Below are 20,109 nucleotides of genomic sequence, written 5' to 3'. Positions count from 1 at the left end.
ACACAAGACATCACAACTATTAGAAAATTCCAGGTATGGAGTATTTTTGTGTCCATTGTTTGAAACTGAGGGCACTTCCAAACTGTCTTTATTTTTATGTAGGATTCTATCCATACAGAAAATTCAGGTTACAAAAGTAAAGCAGGTTTGGAGTTCCTGCGCCCATTTTATCATTACATCTTTGACTCCTTCGTCTTTTAGGTGCCAATTTAAGAATAATTTATACATTTTAGACAGATTTTTTTATTATTTGAGAGGAGTTCTTTATCTAGTTCAGAAATTATCTTGTCATACCCATTTTCCATTTTATCTTGTTTAAAAATTCCGTTGAGTGGATGATATTGCAGCCAACTTACACCAATATGTTTTAATGTGTCATAGTCCTTCAGTCATAGTTGGTTATCTATTCTTCTAAGACTGTACTTTTGAGATAAGGAAAGTGACATGTTCCAGTACCAACCCAGTAGGGTAGCCTAGTAAATCTGGGGTTCCTATCCTATTTCTGTCTCTCTCTGTTGCCCCCCACCCACTAATGTGCCGCCTAGGGCAAGGGGTGTGGGATTCTTAGACCCTGACTCAGTATAAGGCATATTCCTATGTTCTGAGTTACCTCATGGGAATGAAAGAATATTAATCTCCTGAGGTCCCCTAAGAGGACCTTTTATTCAACCATTTGTCTTGTTCTGTGGTAATCCTAGATGGCTCAGAAGAAATGTGATGTGGGGTGTGTGGGATAAATGGGTAGGAAAAGCTTAGCAGAAATGACCGTGCCTTGCTGTTGTAACTGCCTGCATTGCAAAGAAAGAGGAAACTCGTGGTAATAAGTCAGGTTAAGAAATCACTGAGAGTAGCCGAAAGATAATGCCTTATAAGGTACTAGGAAGGTTTCTGGGTGACTCGGAATCACGAGGAAAAATGGAGAGCAGTTAGAAAACAATTGAGCATGCTGAAAAAGGCTATGAATTTTGGTCAAACCACCCCTGGTGGAGCTACAGCTAATCAGCATGATCATGGGATGTATGTAATGGAGTGGGTACATATCAAGGGGGAAATAAGAAATAGGCGGACTGGGACTGTAAACTGCAGTCTCCTAACCAACAGGAGAATGTAGGAGGGAAATTCGGACTGACTATAGGGTATAAAGTACCTTTAATGTACTTTATGGGGGCCTCCCTCTTTACAGCACAAGCTGGGGAGTTGCACATGCAGGGCTGTCTCGATAATAAACAATGTTTGGTTTTGCCTGATCTCGGTGTCAGACTCCTTCTTATCATGCAGCAATTGATTCCCTCTGGGGAAGATCCCTGGGGCAAATTTGTCCAAAAGGGAGAGAGGGATGGGGAAACGGGATGACAAGGACTAAAATTCTGAGGCAGGGAGGAAGCTTCCTTTCTGACCTCTGAACAGACACGGCTCAGGCATCCAATAAAAACAAATAGCATGATTGCCCTTCATATATTTGGCCTATTCCACAGCCAAGTGAGGTCCCTCGATGGGTAGGGATAGAGTTAAAAAGCCCAAGCAGGGACTGCACTTCTCTCTCGGCAACCTGACAGCCAGTGCCTGGAAGTACTATTATTAGAAGGCTGATAAAATTTGAGGCTGACAGTTGTCCTGCCCCTTTGGGAAGAAATCACAGTGAGGGAAGGAGGGCAGCGGCCCTTGTCCTGACTGTGATCCCGGCGGCCTAATTCCCTGCTCTTTTTTTGACTGGGTGCTTCACTTTACTGCTAACAAGGAACATTAAACTGTCAGGAGACGTACCCTCCCAGCAGAACCGGTAAGTTGCTGTGGGGCTTTCATAGCTTCTTGCTTCGTTTGGTCTTGCTGGGTCATTGTGTGGTGTCAACAACTGCCACCGCCACCCTGCCTGCGGAGGCCTAGCTGCATTCCTGACATCTGAGACAAGCTGCAAGGGGGGCGAGAAAGGGGACTGTGTAAGGGAAGAGGCATCTTCCCTCGCAGCCTGAAATGGAGCAGGTATTTTTGTTGCACATTGATCACACATCTCCCCTGTATGGAGAAGCCTCAGGAAACAAGGGCTGCCTCTCTAGACTCCGTCCCAACAACCCAAGAGCAGGATCCCAGGGGTGCCATTTCAGATTGCTGTGGGGTGGGGGACAAAGTGCAGTGGTAAGGCTTATAGGTCCACTCAGAAAATTGAATTGCAAAATAAAAAAAACCTCTAGCCCTACTTTATTCTGAGCTGCAATCTTAGTTGGGGGAGAGTCCCACTAAACACAACCGGAGTTACTTCTAAGTAGACATAGGGCTGCACTGTTAAGAGCATTTGTTGTGATTACTTTTTATACTTCATAATAGCTATTACCTATGTGAACATTCACGCTTTAAAAAAAAAGCAAAAGAATTTTGCTTTTAGAAGGCATTTTAATGCATATGCCTATTCCACTAATCAGGGACCATTGGTTTAGGGCTGGATGTGTGTGTACTGGACCCACTGTGTGTATCTTTGGATCCACATGGCCTTGGATTGCTCTCCCCAAGAAGCATCCAGCTCAGTTTTGCCAAGTGGAGTGGAGGCAGGCAGACTGCTGGGGACTGTGAGCCCAGGGGTATTAACACAGACCCTCCAAATGTCCCTATTTTCCAGGGACGTCCCTGATTTAGAGAAGCCGTCCCAGATTCTGATTTGGTCCTGGAATGTCTCACATTTCCTTAAGATGTCTCTATTTTCATCGGAGAAATGTTGGAGGGTAGGGAGTTATCCGACCCCCGAGCTATCCAAAGGCAATCCTGTATAGGGAAGTTTTCTTTCATGTTTGCTGTTTTGTTATGTTTTTATATATGTTGGAAGTTGCCCAGAGTGGCTGGGGCAACCCCGTAAGATGTGTGGGGTATATATAGAAAAATTATCATTCTGGAATGGGACATCCCTATTTTCATTAAAGAAATGTTGGAGGATATGTTAACAGTTTCTCTAACTTCCATTAATATAGTGCTTCCAAAGTGTCTTGCCTCCTTTCCAGTGGGTGGTATTGCTTTATGGCAAACATCTCTTTGGAAGAGAGGCCTGGGGTTTAAAGTCGTGTGGAATCAAATGTTTGATCTCAATTGCTTGGGGTGGTTCGTCATGGAAAGGAAACCTCTCAAACTTCAGTCATACACAAACCCCCTTTCTGAACCACACCAATCTGCTTTTTGTAGCTTGGCAGATGGGTTTGCTCGATGTGCCTCTGCCTTTTAGTACGTTCTGATCCTCCTAATCCCACCCTCCCCAATTCCATCGTGTTCCCACAGCAACTATGGCAAGTGGTATGGATTCAGATGGTGAGCAGGTGGTGCCCGATGGAGAAGGCCCTGATGTGAAAGCCGTGCAGGCCCACTATCTTCGCAGTCCCTCTCCTAGCCGGTGAGTCTTTTGCCAAGTAGGCCTCTATATCCCTCTGATCACACGGAACAAACGCCAGCCATTTTCTAGCCTTCCCCCTTCCTTTTTTAAAATTACCTTACGCTAACGCTGTGCATTATCCAAACCCTGAGCAAGGCAGAATTTAAAGGCTTCTTTCTTGTTTCTTTTAGAAGCCAGGGTGGAGAACTCATGCATTATTTAGCTAATCTAATTGGGTCAACTGAGGTTTTCCACAAATTCAAGTGTTATTGGGGGAAAGCATTATCAAAGTTAAGTGAGGCAGCACAGAGGAAACAGAGCCCACCCAAGCTGCCATCATTTGCATCAGTCTTTTCACAGTTCTTTGATTTGTTTGGATTCAAGCATTTGATTCAGTTGATTGTACAAATCTGGAATCTTATGTGAAGCAGGATTTCTGGGTCTTGCATAGAGGCATGTCCAGTAATCCCAGTTAGAAAGCAATAATCAGCCCTATCTATTTTGGAGGTTTTCTTTATCAAGCATGTTTTAGTCTGCAAGAGAGACCCTTTTTCAATGCCCCAAACCTGTGTGATCTTGCCTTTTTCTCATTCAAAGGCATTGCTCAGTAGATTTCGACCCAGTGTGTGGCAACTGTTGGTGCGGTGGGTGGGGGGAGAGTGAATTCCTTGCTAGGGATCATTAAGAAAAGAATTAAAAATACAGCTGTTGATACCATAATGCTGTTTTGCAAAGCTACGGCATGTCTGCACTTGAAATACTGTGTGCCGTTCTGGTCGCCTCACCTCAAAAAGGATATTGTAGAGCCATCAAAGGTTCAGAAAAGAGCAACCAAAGTGGTCGAGGGAATTTGAGCGAGTCTTCTAGGTGGAAAGGTTGCAGCATTTGGAACTTTTTAGTCTCTGAGAAAGAAAGGAAGGAAGGAGGCAATGAGCAAAAGCATGGTCCAGTCTATATGAGTGTCTCAGTAGAGCATATAAATGAACATTTGTACACTTAAAGACGTAGTCACAAGTAACCCTCACCCCATGCATTCACTGAACATGTAAAAGGGGCCTGTTTTCTGGCGTGTTCTTAGTTCCATTCCTTAGGGATATTAAAGGATAAATCAGGCTCTGTAGGCTGATTCATTTTTTCTTTTATCTGTTTCTGTTCCCATGGCTGATGATGAGACTGAGTGCTGCTAGCCAAACCATCTGTCTTTCCTGCAGCTTAGATACACTTGGCCAAGTTCGGTTTTTTCTTTGCATATGGCTCATTTGCATGTACATTGTTAATATGCCCTAAACTTACTTGCAATTGCTTTTTTAAAAAAGTTCCATAGTGTTTTGAATATGTATGTGAGGGCAGTCACTTGGGCTCTAGATGTTATTGGGGTGATCTGTGCTTTCTCTTTACCATGCTGCTAGATTATTCTTTGGGGAGGAGCAAAAGGGGGAAAGACCACCCACTCTCTTAGAGACACGCAAATCTATTTTGTGATTAAACAACTTAACAGTTAAATTCTATACATATCTACTCAGATTGTTGTTTTCAATGGAATTTACTCTTAGCCAGTTAAATATGCCTGAATCAGGGATGGGGAAAGTTTGGTCTTCCAGCTGTTGCTGGATTACAACTTCCATCATTCCTGACCATTGATTATGATGACTGACGCTGATGGGAGGAGAGTCCCATAACATCTGAAGGGCTATATATTCCCTAAGTTATTGTGCCTGATTTTCAACGTTTTCAACAGGTGTTTTATTTTTCCTCCTGTAAAATATTGGAGGAATTCATGGTTTAAGCAACTCAAAATGCTTTTAACTAACAATTTTTTTGTTGTCAGCAGAGAGAGGCTTTTTATACCAGCCTGTTGCTCTTCACTATGGATCTAGCAGTCCTCAATAGAGATGGGAGGGCTCTCTGTTTGTTTCTTCACTTGCTCCAATACAACAGAGCTTCCAAACCCAAAACTCCTGTTCTTAGAGTTGCCGCATTTTCCCTGCCACTGGCTGTGTACACCATACCTTTAAAGCTCATTTCAGCCACATTCTTTCCTTCCAAAAATTCTGGGCACTAGTTTGTTAAGGGTTTCTGGGAATTGTTACTCTGTGAGGGGTGGACTACCGTGCCCAGAATGTGCTTTGATGTGCTTTAAAGATACACAGCCATTAAAGGTTTCATGCTTTCTACAAATGGCATGTCAATTAGGAATTTGCCAGAGATAGTTTTCATATTCTTAGCTTGTAGAACAACCTTTTCCAACCTGGTGCCCTTCAGATGTTTTGGTCTACAACTCCCATCAGTGCCGACCGGCTTGATCATTGAAGAACGACCGCTTGGTGGCTTCCTTCACACATCCATGAGCAGAAAGCTAATTGGATTCTCTGCATCAACACCTCAAACAGGTGGCTTTGAAAGTAGCACTATCAGTGGAGCAAAACATTGTCTCTGCTTCAGTTTCAGCATACTCAAGAAGGCAAGGGATCTCTTAAAAGTATGAGTGCTACTTGTATGTTTGCTTGTAATGCTGGCAGAAGAACACCTTGCAGTCCCTTAATTACAGATCTTCGTTTAAGTTGAGGAGGCATAACTCAAACTGACATCCTCTGGTGCTATAAAGGAAAAAGCATCTTTGTGCTGCAGGGTGTATTGCAGAGGATGGTGTGTCTACATTCTAAGGGTGAAATTCAACATTGCGCTATGTTGATTGTTCTGCCAGGGCAAGCTTTATAGCTTGCCAGATGGAACAATCAGGTGCTTTTCTGGAGGTTCTCTTGACCATTCCTAGCCAATTTTGGGGGACACAGAAGAAGGAGAAGGGGGAACCCTGTTTTACAAATTGAAGTCCTAATGCTGGCTTCTGCTGCTGGGATGCATGAGTTGAATTCTGCCCTAAGTAATCAATTTCTAGGCAAAATGGCAGCCTTAACTGGCCAAAGGGGGGGGCAAAAACTTTGTTTACCTTTGACAGAGGCAATGAAAGGGCAATGCTCACACTTGCTACATAAACACCAGAGCTCCATTCCTGCTCTTTCCTCAGCCAGTCCCTCCAGCTTAATATGCATTAGCTAAAGCCCCAGCTCTCTAGTGCTTTGTACACTTGACCCCTAGACATCACAGGCTTCTCCCGGCCTTCTCCACTGCCACTGCCTTGGGAAGCTGGCTGCCCATATAACGTTTCATGGTCGGTTGCTATGGAGACCAATTTTGATTAATGCAGCTGTCAGGCAACCCTCTGTTTACAACAGTCAGAGACATCTGGACTATCATCCACCCTCTAGTGGATGAAAAGGAAACATCTTCCTCTTCTGTAAAAGGAGACACAGGACTCCGTAACTTTACCACAGTGGTAACTAGAGTGTCACTAGAGGGCAGGGGGATTCGTGGCCTAATGCTTGGTCATTGCTGCTTGCTCTGTGCTCCCCTTTATCTCCAGGGGAGAGATGTGGGCTGATAGACCCCAGAGTCAAAGGGAGGCAGCAGTGCATCATTTGCCTCTGAGCTGCCTTTGAGCTGATACCGGGTTCAACAAGTTCCTCATCCCCACCTGCATTACTGTACATCAAAGAATATTACAAGCATTCTATTACAAAATCTGTATATCACTACAGTATCTACTATGAGAGCATTCTTGCTCTTCATTTTGGAAAAGGGAATGGGAGACAGTCGATTAGTTTATACAAACATTTTTTTGTTTTTGCTGGGAAATGCTTTCCCCCCACCGATTACTCCAGTTTACAAATGTGCCTCCATATGGTAAAATCAACATACAACAAAGGGAAATGTAGCGTTTTCTGTAGATGGATTTTATGTTATAGTATCTTAATTCAGCACTTTTGGGAAGAGGAACACATTGATGAGAATGAATAATGAAAGAAGCATTATGGGGAAATTTAAACTTGTCTTGACATTTTTTAAACTGCTTGGGTGTACGCAAACACGGGCCATCTCCCAGCGTCACCCCCTTCCTGTTCTGCTGTACAGTCTCCCCTCACCCTCAGGCTGCTCTGTTTTGAAATAGTTGTGGAGGCTGTCAAAGGTGAGTCAAACAACTTGTAGAAGCTTGCCTCACATCGTTGCCATTTATTAACAGATATTCGGTGTTATCGGATACAGACACTGAGAGCATCTTCATGGAGCCCATCCATCTGTCATCTGCTGTGGCTGCTAAACAGATCATCAACGAAGGTAGGAGGCAGAAAGAAAAGGCAATGAAGACAGTGAGTTTATGAGTAAGGGGAGGCTGGTGAGTAGGTGCCCTCACTTTTGAATAGAGGAATAGACTAGATGATTTCTGGTCCCTCCCTCTCAACTCAATTATCTTATAATATCTGGAGACCATTTATAGAACCTCTGCTGATTAAGGTTACTTCCATAATCACAGTGTATTTTTTAATTGCTGTCCTTGTGCACTCACTTTTTACAGAGATTCCATATGACATCATCTTTATCATCACCATCATTACCACGCCTTCTTCCCTAACAGGGACTCAATCACAGATATCAATACTGATCACTATTCCATTCCTGTGTTTTCCTGTATTGTTCTCATATCTTTATTAATATATTTTGGGTAGCGTTGTTTAATTTAAAACATTTGCCATTCCAGCCTATCTAGTGTGTGAACTGGCAAAGTGTCACTGAAGCTTCGCTGGGCTACTGTACCTTGAATTAGAAGGTTTCTTCACCTTTGCCTCTAAATGCTTCCTATTTAGCAGGGCAATTGCCCCTTAATTAGTCATCTCCCATTCAGCTGGGGAGAGAGGGCTTTAATTACTGGTTCCCTCTAATACAAAAAGAATAATGAATAGAGATCAATAATTAAACCTTCCTACCATGGGTTATAGGAGCCAGCGAGTTAAGAGGCAATGCATTAGTAATGCTACTGCCAAACTGAACAAGAAGCAATCAGAGGCAAAAGACGCAAGGATAAACCTTCCGAGTACAGTTGCTGAGGACCTTTGCTGAACAGCCCTTACTTCCAAGTTAAATATTGTAGAAGAACCCTAGCCATGGGGTTGGGTATTGTTGGATATTTAATGCTATACTAAGTAGCACATGGATTTACCATTCTATTCGGTGAATTCTACTCATTGTTATAATCAAGTGCCTTAACAAGGCTAAATGGCCTTGTATGAAAGCTACTCTAGTGCCAAACAACCCCTCTTGATATGTCTCTCTTTTACATTTTGCTAAACAAGACTCTAGGGGTTTTTCTTGTGAATTCTGTGGTGGTGCATCACAGCGCACTCTGCAACTGTAGATGAAGTGTTTGCTCTAAAAGCTAGCCAGGCTACTTTCTGCCTTCCATTCATTATTGGAATGAGATTCTACTTAACTCTATATTGAAATACTATAATACAGTAGAATGCTATGATACAGTATTTTATTTGTTCTATAATATTTGTATACTCATGTGACTGAGTTCTCTGGGCAGTTTATGGACTATTAAAAATACAAACTAAAGTTCGACATTTGCATGGCACTAAAACCAGTGATGAATATATAAATAAACACCAATGTGGCAGCTAAAACAATGTGAAACCAGCAAAGGGAATAACTTGGCGAAAAGTTCTAAAAGCACAAAACAGGTGTCTCCATTATAATTAAAAGGTCCGAGAGAACAAAAAATATATCCAGCTGGTACCTAAAACACCATAGCATGGTGAGCCTCTTGTGGAAAGGCATTTCATACAGGAGGCAAAGTCACTGAAAATCCCTTTCCTTGTCTCACTTCATTAGGTGTGGAAATCTGGAGAAAGGTCTCAAATGAAGATCACAAGGCTTAGGCTTACCAAGATCCCATCAATATGATTTCAATATTCAATAGTCCATCAAGATTATAGCTTGAGCATTGATGTGCACATTGCTCAGATCAAGGGCCCAGGCACTTTGAGAAGATCCATACCATGCCTTTAAAGCACATTCAATGCACATTTAAAGCATATGGCTTTCCACCAGAGAATCCTAAGAACTGTAGTTTCACCCTCACAGAGCTACAATTCCCAGCCCCCCAAACAAATGACAGTTCCCAGGATTCTTTGGGAGGAGCCACATGTGCACTGAATGTGCTTTAAATGAGTGGTGTGACTCTGCCCTTTGTTGAACACTCATTGAGAAGCATGTCAAAGGTAAAGGTAAAGGGGACCCCTGACTGTTAGGTCCAGTTGCAGACGACTCTGGGGTTGCGGCAGTCATCTCGCTTTACTGGCCGAGGGAGCTGGTGTATAGCTTCCGGGTCATGTGGCCAGCATGACTAAGCCACTTTACCATTGTCAAAGGTAAACAGGCGCAATTTTGAAAATGTAAGTGTTGTTTCATTCCAGAGCTGAAGACAAAGGAGGTGAAAGCAGATTCTGGGTGTCCAGGGATGCTCGAATCTGCAGAGCAGCTACTGGTGGAAGACTTGTACAATCGGGTTAAGGAAAAGATAGATGATACCAGCTTGTTCAACACACCATGTGTCATGGATTTGCAGAGGGCACTTGTGAAAGACCGTCTTGAGTCTCCAAAGGATGCCGTTGATGAAGTCTGGCCAAATGTCTTCATAGCAGAAAAGTGAGTAGGCAGACTGCTTCTCTTTGATTATCATTCCTAGAATTGGACTTCTCACACTTTACTGGAGAAGAAGATCAATAATCCTAGGTGAAAAATTAAAATCTTTCAAATGTCCCATCCCAAGATAAACTTATGTAAAGAATACCACTATAAAGGCAAAAACTGTTACAGACATACCTCATGTTGCCTCTGCTTCAGGTTGCATGTTTTTGTCTTGTGTCCCGTGGCAACCCGGAAGTACCAGAATGGGTTACTTCTGGGTTTTGCCGCATGTGCAGAAGCGCTAAATAGCGTCGTGCATGTGTGCCGACGCAGCGCTTCAGCTTACGTCAGTTCCGTGTTATGAATGGACCTCCAGAATGGATCCCATCCGTAATGCGAGGTTCCACTGTATAGGGTGAATATTATATCCTGATCTCCTGCCTGCACTCCTGTGAATGACACAATGCATTCTTGATTTGAATGCAGTCAAGGAGATTGTACATACACCAGTGGTGGGAGATCAAAAACCCCTAAACCAAACTAATGAGGGAAGTCAGTTTCTTAGTCAACTAGTTGATGCTGTTTCTATTGCATTGGGGAATTGGCATCTCACATAATTGCTGGAATCTGAAAGTTTAAATTGGACAAGTGAAGATTCCTTTCCCTCCATCAGGCCAGAATTGTACTTTGCAGCCAAGGTGCAACTGCCACTGAAACAGGCAATCTGATGTCTCTTCCTTCTATCACCTTCATAACATTTAGTTATGCAGAACTTGTAACATGGCATTATGAGTTTTCACTTCCTTTTTCCACCTAATTGGCTGCCATTTGCGGGGGTGGAAAAAATTATAACGTGATGGCATCACACCGTGCATTTTGCATTATTAAACGATGCCAGAGGAAAATGCACAGCCATTACTTTCAGAGGTCGAAAGGTGTTGACCATATTATGTAGTTCCAGCCTCTATTTGCCATGCCCTGATTTTCTCTGATTCATGGTATGAATAAAGCCTGCTTTAAGAAGAAGACCAGCCAATGTACAAATAACAGCTGCTGTCAACGCTGTTTTAAACAAAAGAGCATGAATTATAAATAAGGTCTTCTAATTTCTGAGCCATTTTTGTTCATAAAAAAAGCTTTTTCCCCAATGGTTGCTTGTCACAGTTTCCAAATGTCAAATCACAGTGATTATGACACAATTGGGTATATGAGTCTTTTAACATTTGCAGCCATCATATTTCCTTAACCCACTTATTTCAAAATCCCAGTACATATTGGAACGGAGGCCTTATGAGATATCTTGATGGTGTTGCACTGGGAGAATCATTTATGTGCCTTGAAGATGATTTGCTCCCTGAATTTGCCACAGTGCCCAGGGCAACAATAGTAAACATTTTATCAGTGGGGCATTTATGACCCCAGTGATGAAGTGCAGCAAATTTCTACATACCCTAACTGGTTGGTGGCTCAGCTACCCAGAAGGCAATCTCATTCCAAATGAGCATGTCCACTCATTACAGTCAGCAAGGGAGGCTCTCCTGTATGACCAATCAATGGGGGCATGACTTGGTGAAACATTGGCGACAGCTGCTATAGTGATCCCACCTAAATTATGTAACTTCCTTCCTCAAGAGGTCTGTTTATTTCCCTTTCTCTTGACTATCCATTGCCTGGTTATGACATTATTATTCAGGCAGGTATTTGATCTGCCATGCTAATGAACTTTTAGCAGACTAGCCCTATTTTAGCTGGTTTTATATCCTGCTCCTGACTCTTTGTTTTATTATTGTATCGCTGATGTTTCCTTAATTGATTTCGTAAGTGTTCTTTAAATGTGTTGTAGCCACCCAGAGTAATGTGGCTACACTAGAAAGGTGAGGTATAAATCTGCCTAATATAAAACACCGTTATGAGACTTCCAGAGATTTGTCATGTTGGCCTGGTACACATGTCACTGTAAGCCAAAGTATAACTGGCACTGCACAATCATGCTGGCTTGCAAAGGGGAGCTCATGCCAACTTCACATGGCATGGCAGCTAAGTCAAGGTTTTGCTTAGCATACCATCCAAACTTGGGGTCGTGGTTAAACTCGCTAGTCTTCTACTACGATCTATAACCAAGAACAAACCTTGGGATCATGGTTAAAGATGAGAGCGTTTAACCATGATTGTGGGACTGGAGAACAAACAGTGATTAACTGCTGTGCTGCACTAACCTAAATAGACCAGAAAAGAGCTAAGTGAATGCAGTTTCCTTCCTGGCAGCCAGCATGTTTGCCAGGGCTGTCTTAAGCATATGTGGCGCCAGGGTGCAAAGATCTGCCCGGCGCCCCCCCCCCCCGGGTTGGCCAGTCCCAGGCGCGCAGGAGGGCGGAGCTGGCCAGCCGCCTCAGCATCTCGCTGGATCAATCGCCCCTGAACTCATGGCGCAGAGCCGCCCGCAGCAGAAGAGCCCACTATGGCGCTCCGACCGATGGGCGGGCTCTTCTCCGGACTCAACTCTCGGGCCCCAGACTCTCAGCCTGGCACCCCTGAGAGCCTGGTGACCGGGTGCACCGCACCCCTAGCGCCTATGGGTAAGATGGCAATGGTTTGTCTTAGCATTGCATGCAAATGTGTCCATTGTAACCTTTTTTGTTCGACCAGATAGTTAACACACATTGTGAACATGCTCAACACTTACAATACTATTTTAATCACTTGTGGGGTAGATAATTCATATTGCCAGTCTGCACAATCTTGCAGAGTTCCTCATCAACTCAACTCCTTTTTCTATTGCTGGCCTTAGGCTAGTTTTCAAATACTCAAGAAAGTAGGCAGAATCTAACCTCTCTTCCTTTGCCTTAAAGGAGTGTTGCAGTGAATAAAGGTCGCCTAAAGAGACTAGGAATTACTCATGTGCTTAATGCTGCTCATGGCACTGGTGTGTATACAGGACCAGACTTCTACAATGGCATGAACATCCAGTATTTAGGCATTGAGGTGGATGATTTCCCAGATATGGACATCTCTAAACATTTCCGTGAGGCTGCAGAGTTCCTTGATGAAGCACTACTAACCTACAGAGGTATGTAGGGCAAACTGCACAACTTCTCATTTTCAGCTTCTGTTGGTTCATTATCATTTGAGAAGTAGGTATTAGGGCCCCTCATACACACTAATGAAGTTCCTTCTGCTCTTGAGACTGTGTTTTTAATGTTTCTACCATGGCAATTTAGGAAGATGAAAATAAATAAGTACATTTAGGAAGATGAAAATAAATAAGTACATTGGGTTGAAGCCAACTAAGTCATCTCAGAGTGGACTCATTGAAAGCAACAGACATGACTAACTTAAGTCCATTTTAAAGTTTCTCCTCTGAGTATGGGTACCACCTTTATAATTTATACACATATAATAATGTAAAACATGTTTAATATGGGGGGGCAAATTCTTCTCAAGTTTTGGAGCATCGTTGTTCTTCTTTGGATTTGCACCAAGCTTCACCCCAGTGGTTTATCAACATTAGCAAATATAAATTTGGGGAAGATGCAGGAGTGGCCTGTGTGGTGGGAACCATGGTACCAACACTGGTGTCACTTAACTGAGAGTAAGCCATGCTGAGCTCAATAAGAATTGCTTTGGATTAGAATGGATTACAGTATATATTCCCCCATTTGCTGCTATGCTTAAAATGTTTTGAGATGTCTGTGACGAAATATATAAAACATTTATTTAACTTAATTTACCATGTTCCCAGTTTAGGTATTAATGATAAATTAAATCAAGACTAATGATGGCAGAACCCACCCACCCCCACCAACTATTTATTTGATCCAGAAACTGTTTCAGAAATAGACTATTACATACTTCCCAAATCCGGTGTCCTCCAGATGCTGTTGAACGACACTTCCCAGTATTCCTCTGGCAGTAGTTAACCAACTGTATAATTTTACTTCTAGGAAAAGTCTTGGTCAGCAGTGAAATGGGAATCAGCCGCTCAGCAGTGCTGGTAGCTGCTTATCTGATGATCTTTCATCATATGACAATCTTAGAAGCCTTGATGACTATACGCAAGAAGCGCGCCATATATCCCAATGATGGCTTCCTGAAACAGCTCCGGGAGCTCAATGAAAAGCTATTGGAGGAACGAGAAGAGGAAGGTGAAGAAGATTCTGATGATGACACAACCAGTAGCCAGAGTTCTGTTGTCAGAGCTGGAAGCTCTTCCTTGATGTCTGGGAGAGAAGATTCTGGAAGTATCATGGGAGCCAAAGTCCACTCTATCATGGTGGAAGAAGAAGACACAACAAGCCTCCTGGGAAGTGTAATGAGTACCTCCTCTATGGGAAAATCGAGCTTGGTTTCCAAGCAGCCTACTCTTATCAGTGAAGAAGAAGAGGAACAACTCTATGAAGAATGGAGGAAGAAGCAAGGCTTGCCTGCGAAGGAACTTTCAAACAAGGATGGAGAAAGCAAACCCTCAGACCTTACGTTTCAGGTACAGGAGGAATCTGAGGCGGATATGAGTCAGATGATCCAAGAGTGGCAGTCCAAAAATGAAAAGTACCAAATGGAAAGCTACTTGTTTCCCAAGGAGGAGGATGGAGGTTCTAGAATGGGTGAAAGGCCATGCTCTGTAAATGATGTAAGTGAAACAGAAAGTGTGAGTAGCCAAGAGATCAGAATCTTGAAACAACAGCTAGAAGCAAGTGGCATTAACAGAATGAGGAGAGGGCGTACAGATTCCATGTCTACAGAAAGCAGCTGGGATATGTGGAATGAGAGGATGATGGAGATAGAGAAGGAAGCTTCTCGGAAATATCATTCCAAAACTAAATGTGGTCATGAGAATCCAAGGCCTGACAATGGAACAAATGGGAGGGATATGGATGAGGAAAGTATATTATCTGATACTAGCTCATTTTATAATTTCTGTCAAAAGAACAAAGACAAGCTGACTGCCTTAGAAAGGTGGAAAATCAAGAGAATTCAGTTTGGATTTCACAAAAGAGACTTAGAGGCCTCTGAGAAATCAAAGGATGAAGATGGCAGCCAACAAAATAAAGAGGCTATGGAAGAGGAGAAGAACTTGTCAGATATCAACCTGACAGCTTACCAAGCCTGGAAGGCTAAACATCAGAAGAAGGTAGGCAATGAGAATAAGGATGATATTGTGGAGCTTGCTAAAGGTGAAGATTCTGCTTCTTCCAGAAGAAAGCAGAGGCGAATGGAGTTACTTGAACACTCAAAGAAAGTTCTGGAAGAAAGTCAGTCTCTCTGCAGCTGGGAGGCAGAAAGTACAATGAGTGGAAGCATCCCTTTGTCGGCCTTTTTGCCATCAACAGCTTCCGTAAATGGTGCACAGGATTCTGCCTCAGTATTGAGCATGCAGACCAATCGCTCATCTTTCTCTCAGGCTAGAGGCGGTAGTGCGGCAATGTCAAACCATTCAGTAGCTACAGGTGTTCCTAACCTTCCTGTTGGCCCAGAAGACACTATATCTATAGCCAGTATTCAGAATTGGATTGCCAATGTTGTTAGTGAAACTATTGCTCAGAAACAAAATGAGATCCTAATGTTGTCCCGCCCATCATCGGTATTAGCTTCAAGTGTTAAATCAGTTGATGATGACAAGGCATCTCTGCTTAGTGCACAAAGTGGCTTATCACTACCTAGTTCACTATTTCACCAGCAGGGCAACCAATATGCTGACACTCAGTCCATGCTGTCTTGTAACACCTCAATGAGCGGAAGGACAGGAGGATCCAGCTCAAGCAGGAAAGTGACACAAACAAGCAAGCCTCTTTACAGCCTCTTTGCCGATGAGGTTGACTTGAAGAAACTTAACAGAAAGGAAAGGGAGATGCAAACAGAGATGAGAGAGAAAATGTCAGATTACCAGACCGAGAAGGTTATCAGTGACAATAAACGTAGCACTTTATTTAAAAAGAAAAAGATCAAGGAAGAGGATGAAGATGAGAAGGCAGAAAATTATGCAGAAAATGTAATTGGTGGCCTTAGGTACCCTTTAGAAGCTCATAACGACAGGAGTGACACAGCATCTTCTTTCTCAGGCCAGTTTGCCAGAGCAGGTGCTATAAGGTCGGAGGTAGAAAAGAATGTAAGTAAGTGGCTCAGTGGCTTGAAAACAGAAGAAAAGTCCTCATACCAGGACTTCTCTGATGCTAGTGGAGAAAAATACAGGAGATCATCCTTCAGAGAGGTGGACACTGAGGCTTCTAGCTATAATTTTTGCAGATCTCAAAGAGAAGAAATTGATCGCTCTTCAACCTTTCAGTGCAAAGATGACTTGCAGAGAACCTCCTCGCGATTTTCCTCTGCGTCTGCACAAGAAGATAAGGCAGCTCGCACATTTACACGGTCCAAATTCAGTGAGACAAGTTCCAGAGAAGAAAGTCCAGAGCCATATTTTTTCAGGAGGACACCAGAACCATCCTGCAGCTCAGAATCCCCTGAACCACCCACCAGGAATCGGATCAGGTCACATCGCTTGGAAGAGCGCGAAGAGGAGTCCAGTTCAGACACGTCTGAGTTTGGAGCCAAGAGAAAGTTCACCCAGAGCTTTTCAAAGTCTGAGGAGAATGCAGAGAAAGAAGAAAAGGTAGAAGAAAGAAAAGAGTGTTATGCATCAAGGCAGTTATTCAGACACAGGCAAAGCATGCGCAAGGAGGAGGAGGAAGAAATGGATGATGATGCCATAATTGCTGCCTGGAGAAATCGGCAAGAAGAAACTACGGCGAAGCTCCGTCGAAGGAGAGAGGAGCGGAGTGATAGAGAACAAAGTCATGCCAGCTCCATGTCTCCCCCTCCCATTTGAAAGAAAACTTCCACAGTGCCTACGAGAAACCAAGACTAAAATGCCCCTCAGTTTCATCAACCTCCATTGCATTTCCTATCACCCTTCCCAGAACAGAGCACTGCATTCATCCTACAGGTATTCTCTTATCTTTAATTCTCAACCTGAGATGAAGATACTAATGACAGTGGCTCTTCCCAAGAAAAAGGGATTGTGTCAATAGTCAATTATTGGTGTGCAGAAATGTATCAAGTTGTTTTTGAGACAATTTCTTTAACAAAACAGTAAACATTATTAACAATAATAATCAAAAGAAACAACAGAGGCTCAGCTAATTTGCTTCAGATATTCATTTGATTCTGTTTACTGCAATCATTGAAGAGTCACTCTGGGTTTTGGTTTGTTTTCTTTCCGCTTCATCATGATTAGAATTGGAACAAAATCAGCAGCCTTTGCCACTAGTTTGAAAATGTAGCTGCTCTTACAGCATATATGCCCTGTTCCCTTGTGGATAGTACAATTGAACTTATATTATTCCTTTCCTTCTAAATCCCAAACCACAGAGCCTTTTCTTTCTCTTGTGTGTATCAATAGAAGGGAAACTACTGAGAGAATAAATATAATGTTTGTTCCCATGACAACTTGTAACTGAGCAAAATATCAATCATTGGTCACATGGGGAGATCTTGTTTAAAGGTTTTAATTTTGTTTGCTATAAAGGAGACAACACTAGATAGAACAAATTACCTTTGGAACAAAACATCAGGCCCAGCCTTAGAAAACATATGCTACAGTGGTGATTATCCCTTTTAAATGTAAATCCAGGATATATATTGGTGTGTGCACATTAAAGGGAAGAGAGTCACATCTGTTTGTTTGCCATGGATCATGGAATCATAGAATTGTAGTGTTGGAAGGGACCCCAAGGGTCATCTAGTCCAACCCCTTGCGATGCAGGAATCTCAGCTAAAGCGTTCATGACAGTTGGTCATTCTACCTCTGTTTAAAAACCTCCAAGGAAGGAGAGTCTACAATCTCAGGAAGGAGACCATTCCACTGTTGAACAGCTTTTACTGTCAGAAGGTTTCTCCTGATGTTTAGTCAGAATCTCCTCTCTTGTAACTTGAAGCCATTGGTTTGGGCCCCACCTTCTGTATCAGAAGGAAGAAAGCTTGCTCCGTCTTCCATGTGACAGGCCTTGAGATATTTGACGATGGCTACCGTATCCTCTCAGTCTCCTCTTTTCCAGGCTAAACATACCCAACTCCCTCAACCATTCCTCATAAAGCTTGGTTTCCAGATCCTTGGTCATCTTGGTCGCCCTTCTCCTTGCCATAAATTCACCCCACCCAGCCTATTCTTTGTCCAGAATGTCCTTCTACTTCATCTTGCTCCTCAGACCTTCCCCCTACCCTGCATAAATCAGGAGCAGCCAGACCCGGCACCATCTTCAGCTTCTTCTCTACATCCATAAGAATGAGCTGGTAATAAAGTAATAAAGTGGCAGAGGCCTGAGGTGATAGAATTGACTGCATCATTTCAAATGTTGGGAGGGGAAGAGAAAAATATTTTTGAAAGCTCCTCTATATTAACAATGCACTGCAATCAGAAAACTGATGTGCTATGGGGTGGTATTTGCAGGAAGCTTAGTACATGGGAAAGCAATTTTAAAAAAATAGCATACCCCATCAGCAACCTAATGTAGGGTAGTCCAGGGCAGATTCAGATTTGATAGGGCTTTTGGCAACGTGGCCTCCCCAGGCCCCTGACTGTCGGCTTACCTGGCCACAGCAGGTGACTGTGGGCCTCTATTTAACATTCTCCACTATGCCCCTGACATAGCATTGTTCTGGGACATCATGGGAAATGGGAAGTGCTGGTTTGTCAAACAGGCAGGCTGGGCCAGCCCAGGAGGAATCCCTGCCACAGTGCTAGGGCACCAGCTTTTGGCATCAGGTGCCATCCAAAATTACCTCAGGATTCTGTTACCTCAGGATTCTACTGCATGTGTAGACTAGACCTGAAATCCCAAATCCAAAACGCCTTTGCTTTCCCCAGATAAAAATGGCACTCCTTCCCACCACCTATTTCTATCTAACCAGTGTTTTGAGTTGGTTTCAGGTAATTATGACTGTCCATCATTTTAAAAATAAGAGGCTTGTTTTTAGACAAAAGGGTGTTTGATTCTCTTTAAATGGGCAAGTTGATTCAGCCGCATCTGCCTTTCTCGTGTGCTCTCACCTCCCTCTGCTCTCTTTGGAAACAAGGTTTAAGTCCATCTACTTTCATATTTTCAAACAAAACTCATGAAAGGGCCATAAATACCATGACTCGTTAAAATGAAAGCTGTTTTCTCTTCCTCCCATGAGACTCCTTCCTGCGAGAATGGTAGAGAGAGTTCAATTCTTTGAAGAATTCTTCTTCTCTTCAACTAGCTGCAACTGAAAGCTCTCTTCTGGGCTTTGTTCCTTGCATCATCTTGACCAGGCTTTGCCATAGCTCTTCTTTTTCTCTCTGTTGCTTCTGCAATTGTGAAGGAGGATCAGCGCTGGATAAGGAAAATGGCTTCGTTTGCACATTCTCAGAAAGCTTTTCCGGAGGGGTGGGGGAGAGAGTGCCACATATGAAAGGCTTCCTCCCCTCTAATATAGAAAGTTGAAATTGCTATACCTTCTTTAGCATGCCAGAGGCACAAAATGAAGGTTAACAAACTCTGGGACAACCAACTAAAAGGTGTAATCAAGAGATGACATTTATTCCTGTCCATAATTGGATATTGGCTCTGGTAAGCTCCCCTCTCGCCTGGGTCATCCCAGGGATAAATCTTTGCAGGACCAAGGCCAGGTATTAGGGAGCGGGGCTTGCATTTTAAACTTACCTAATTCACAGTTTCCAAAATAATACATGAATTGATCCTTTGAAATCGGCAACTCTCCAAACTTTCCAGTGCAACCAATTGGCCCCAACCAATGTGCACAAAAAAGGGAGAGGTGTACATAAAATGGTGAAAATAATATACAAAATGCATTATTTTGGGGAAAGGTTTGTGCAAAATGTGTATATTTTTCAAAATTGCATACAAAAATGTGTTTATTGGGAGAAATGTACACCAAAATGCCGACAAATTTCATAAAGATTTTTTAACAAAAATTTTGCAAACTGGTGCAGAGATGTGGCAAACTCAACATAAGATTAGAGAGATGAGAAAATGACAGATTTGTTCATCCCTACCAGAGACAGGTGGGATCATGCCCAAATCTACATAACTGCAAATATTATTGCACAGGTCTGGGTTTGGTAGTGTCACAGTTGCTGGTGGTGAAGTCTTAAATGAATTCATTTTACCTTGGTAAAAATCAAATAAAACATGGGGTAGGGATGGAACTTTCCTGCTCTGGAGGACCTATGTGAATGGGCAGTGGGGGGCAGTACTTAC

The 20,109-nt window shown here is 42.9% G+C and overlaps 1 protein-coding gene across 1 annotated transcript; it reads left to right on the top strand.

Annotated features, from left to right (window-relative positions):
• The first annotated feature begins 1,588 nt into the window (after window positions 1-1,588).
• STYXL2 (serine/threonine/tyrosine interacting like 2) lies at window positions 1,589-19,809 on the top strand. The gene is made up of 6 exons (XM_053386413.1): window positions 1,589-1,780; window positions 3,246-3,370; window positions 7,428-7,522; window positions 9,661-9,892; window positions 12,724-12,941; window positions 13,816-19,809. Exons 2-6 carry the CDS (start codon window positions 3,264-3,266, stop codon window positions 16,692-16,694), a joined length of 3,531 nt encoding a protein of 1,176 aa, XP_053242388.1. The 5' UTR covers window positions 1,589-1,780; window positions 3,246-3,263; the 3' UTR covers window positions 16,695-19,809.
• Window positions 19,810-20,109: the final 300 nt, after the last annotated feature.

This window comes from Podarcis raffonei, chromosome 4, assembly GCF_027172205.1.
Source record: "Podarcis raffonei isolate rPodRaf1 chromosome 4, rPodRaf1.pri, whole genome shotgun sequence".
In the NCBI taxonomy this organism is placed as follows: Eukaryota; Metazoa; Chordata; class Lepidosauria; order Squamata; family Lacertidae; genus Podarcis; species Podarcis raffonei.
This window is presented reverse-complemented; position numbering and strand designations above follow the sequence as displayed.

Excerpts from the sequence above, each read along its gene's own strand:
- STYXL2 (XM_053386413.1), top strand. The coding sequence starts at position 3,264 with ATGGCAAGTGGTATGGATTCAGATGGTGAGCAGGTGGTGCCCGATGGA. Across the intron at positions 3,371-7,427 it reads CGCAGTCCCTCTCCTAGCCG|ATATTCGGTGTTATCGGATA; the intron begins GTGAGTCTTTTG and ends ATTTATTAACAG. Across the intron at positions 7,523-9,660 it reads TAAACAGATCATCAACGAAG|AGCTGAAGACAAAGGAGGTG; the intron begins GTAGGAGGCAGA and ends GTTTCATTCCAG.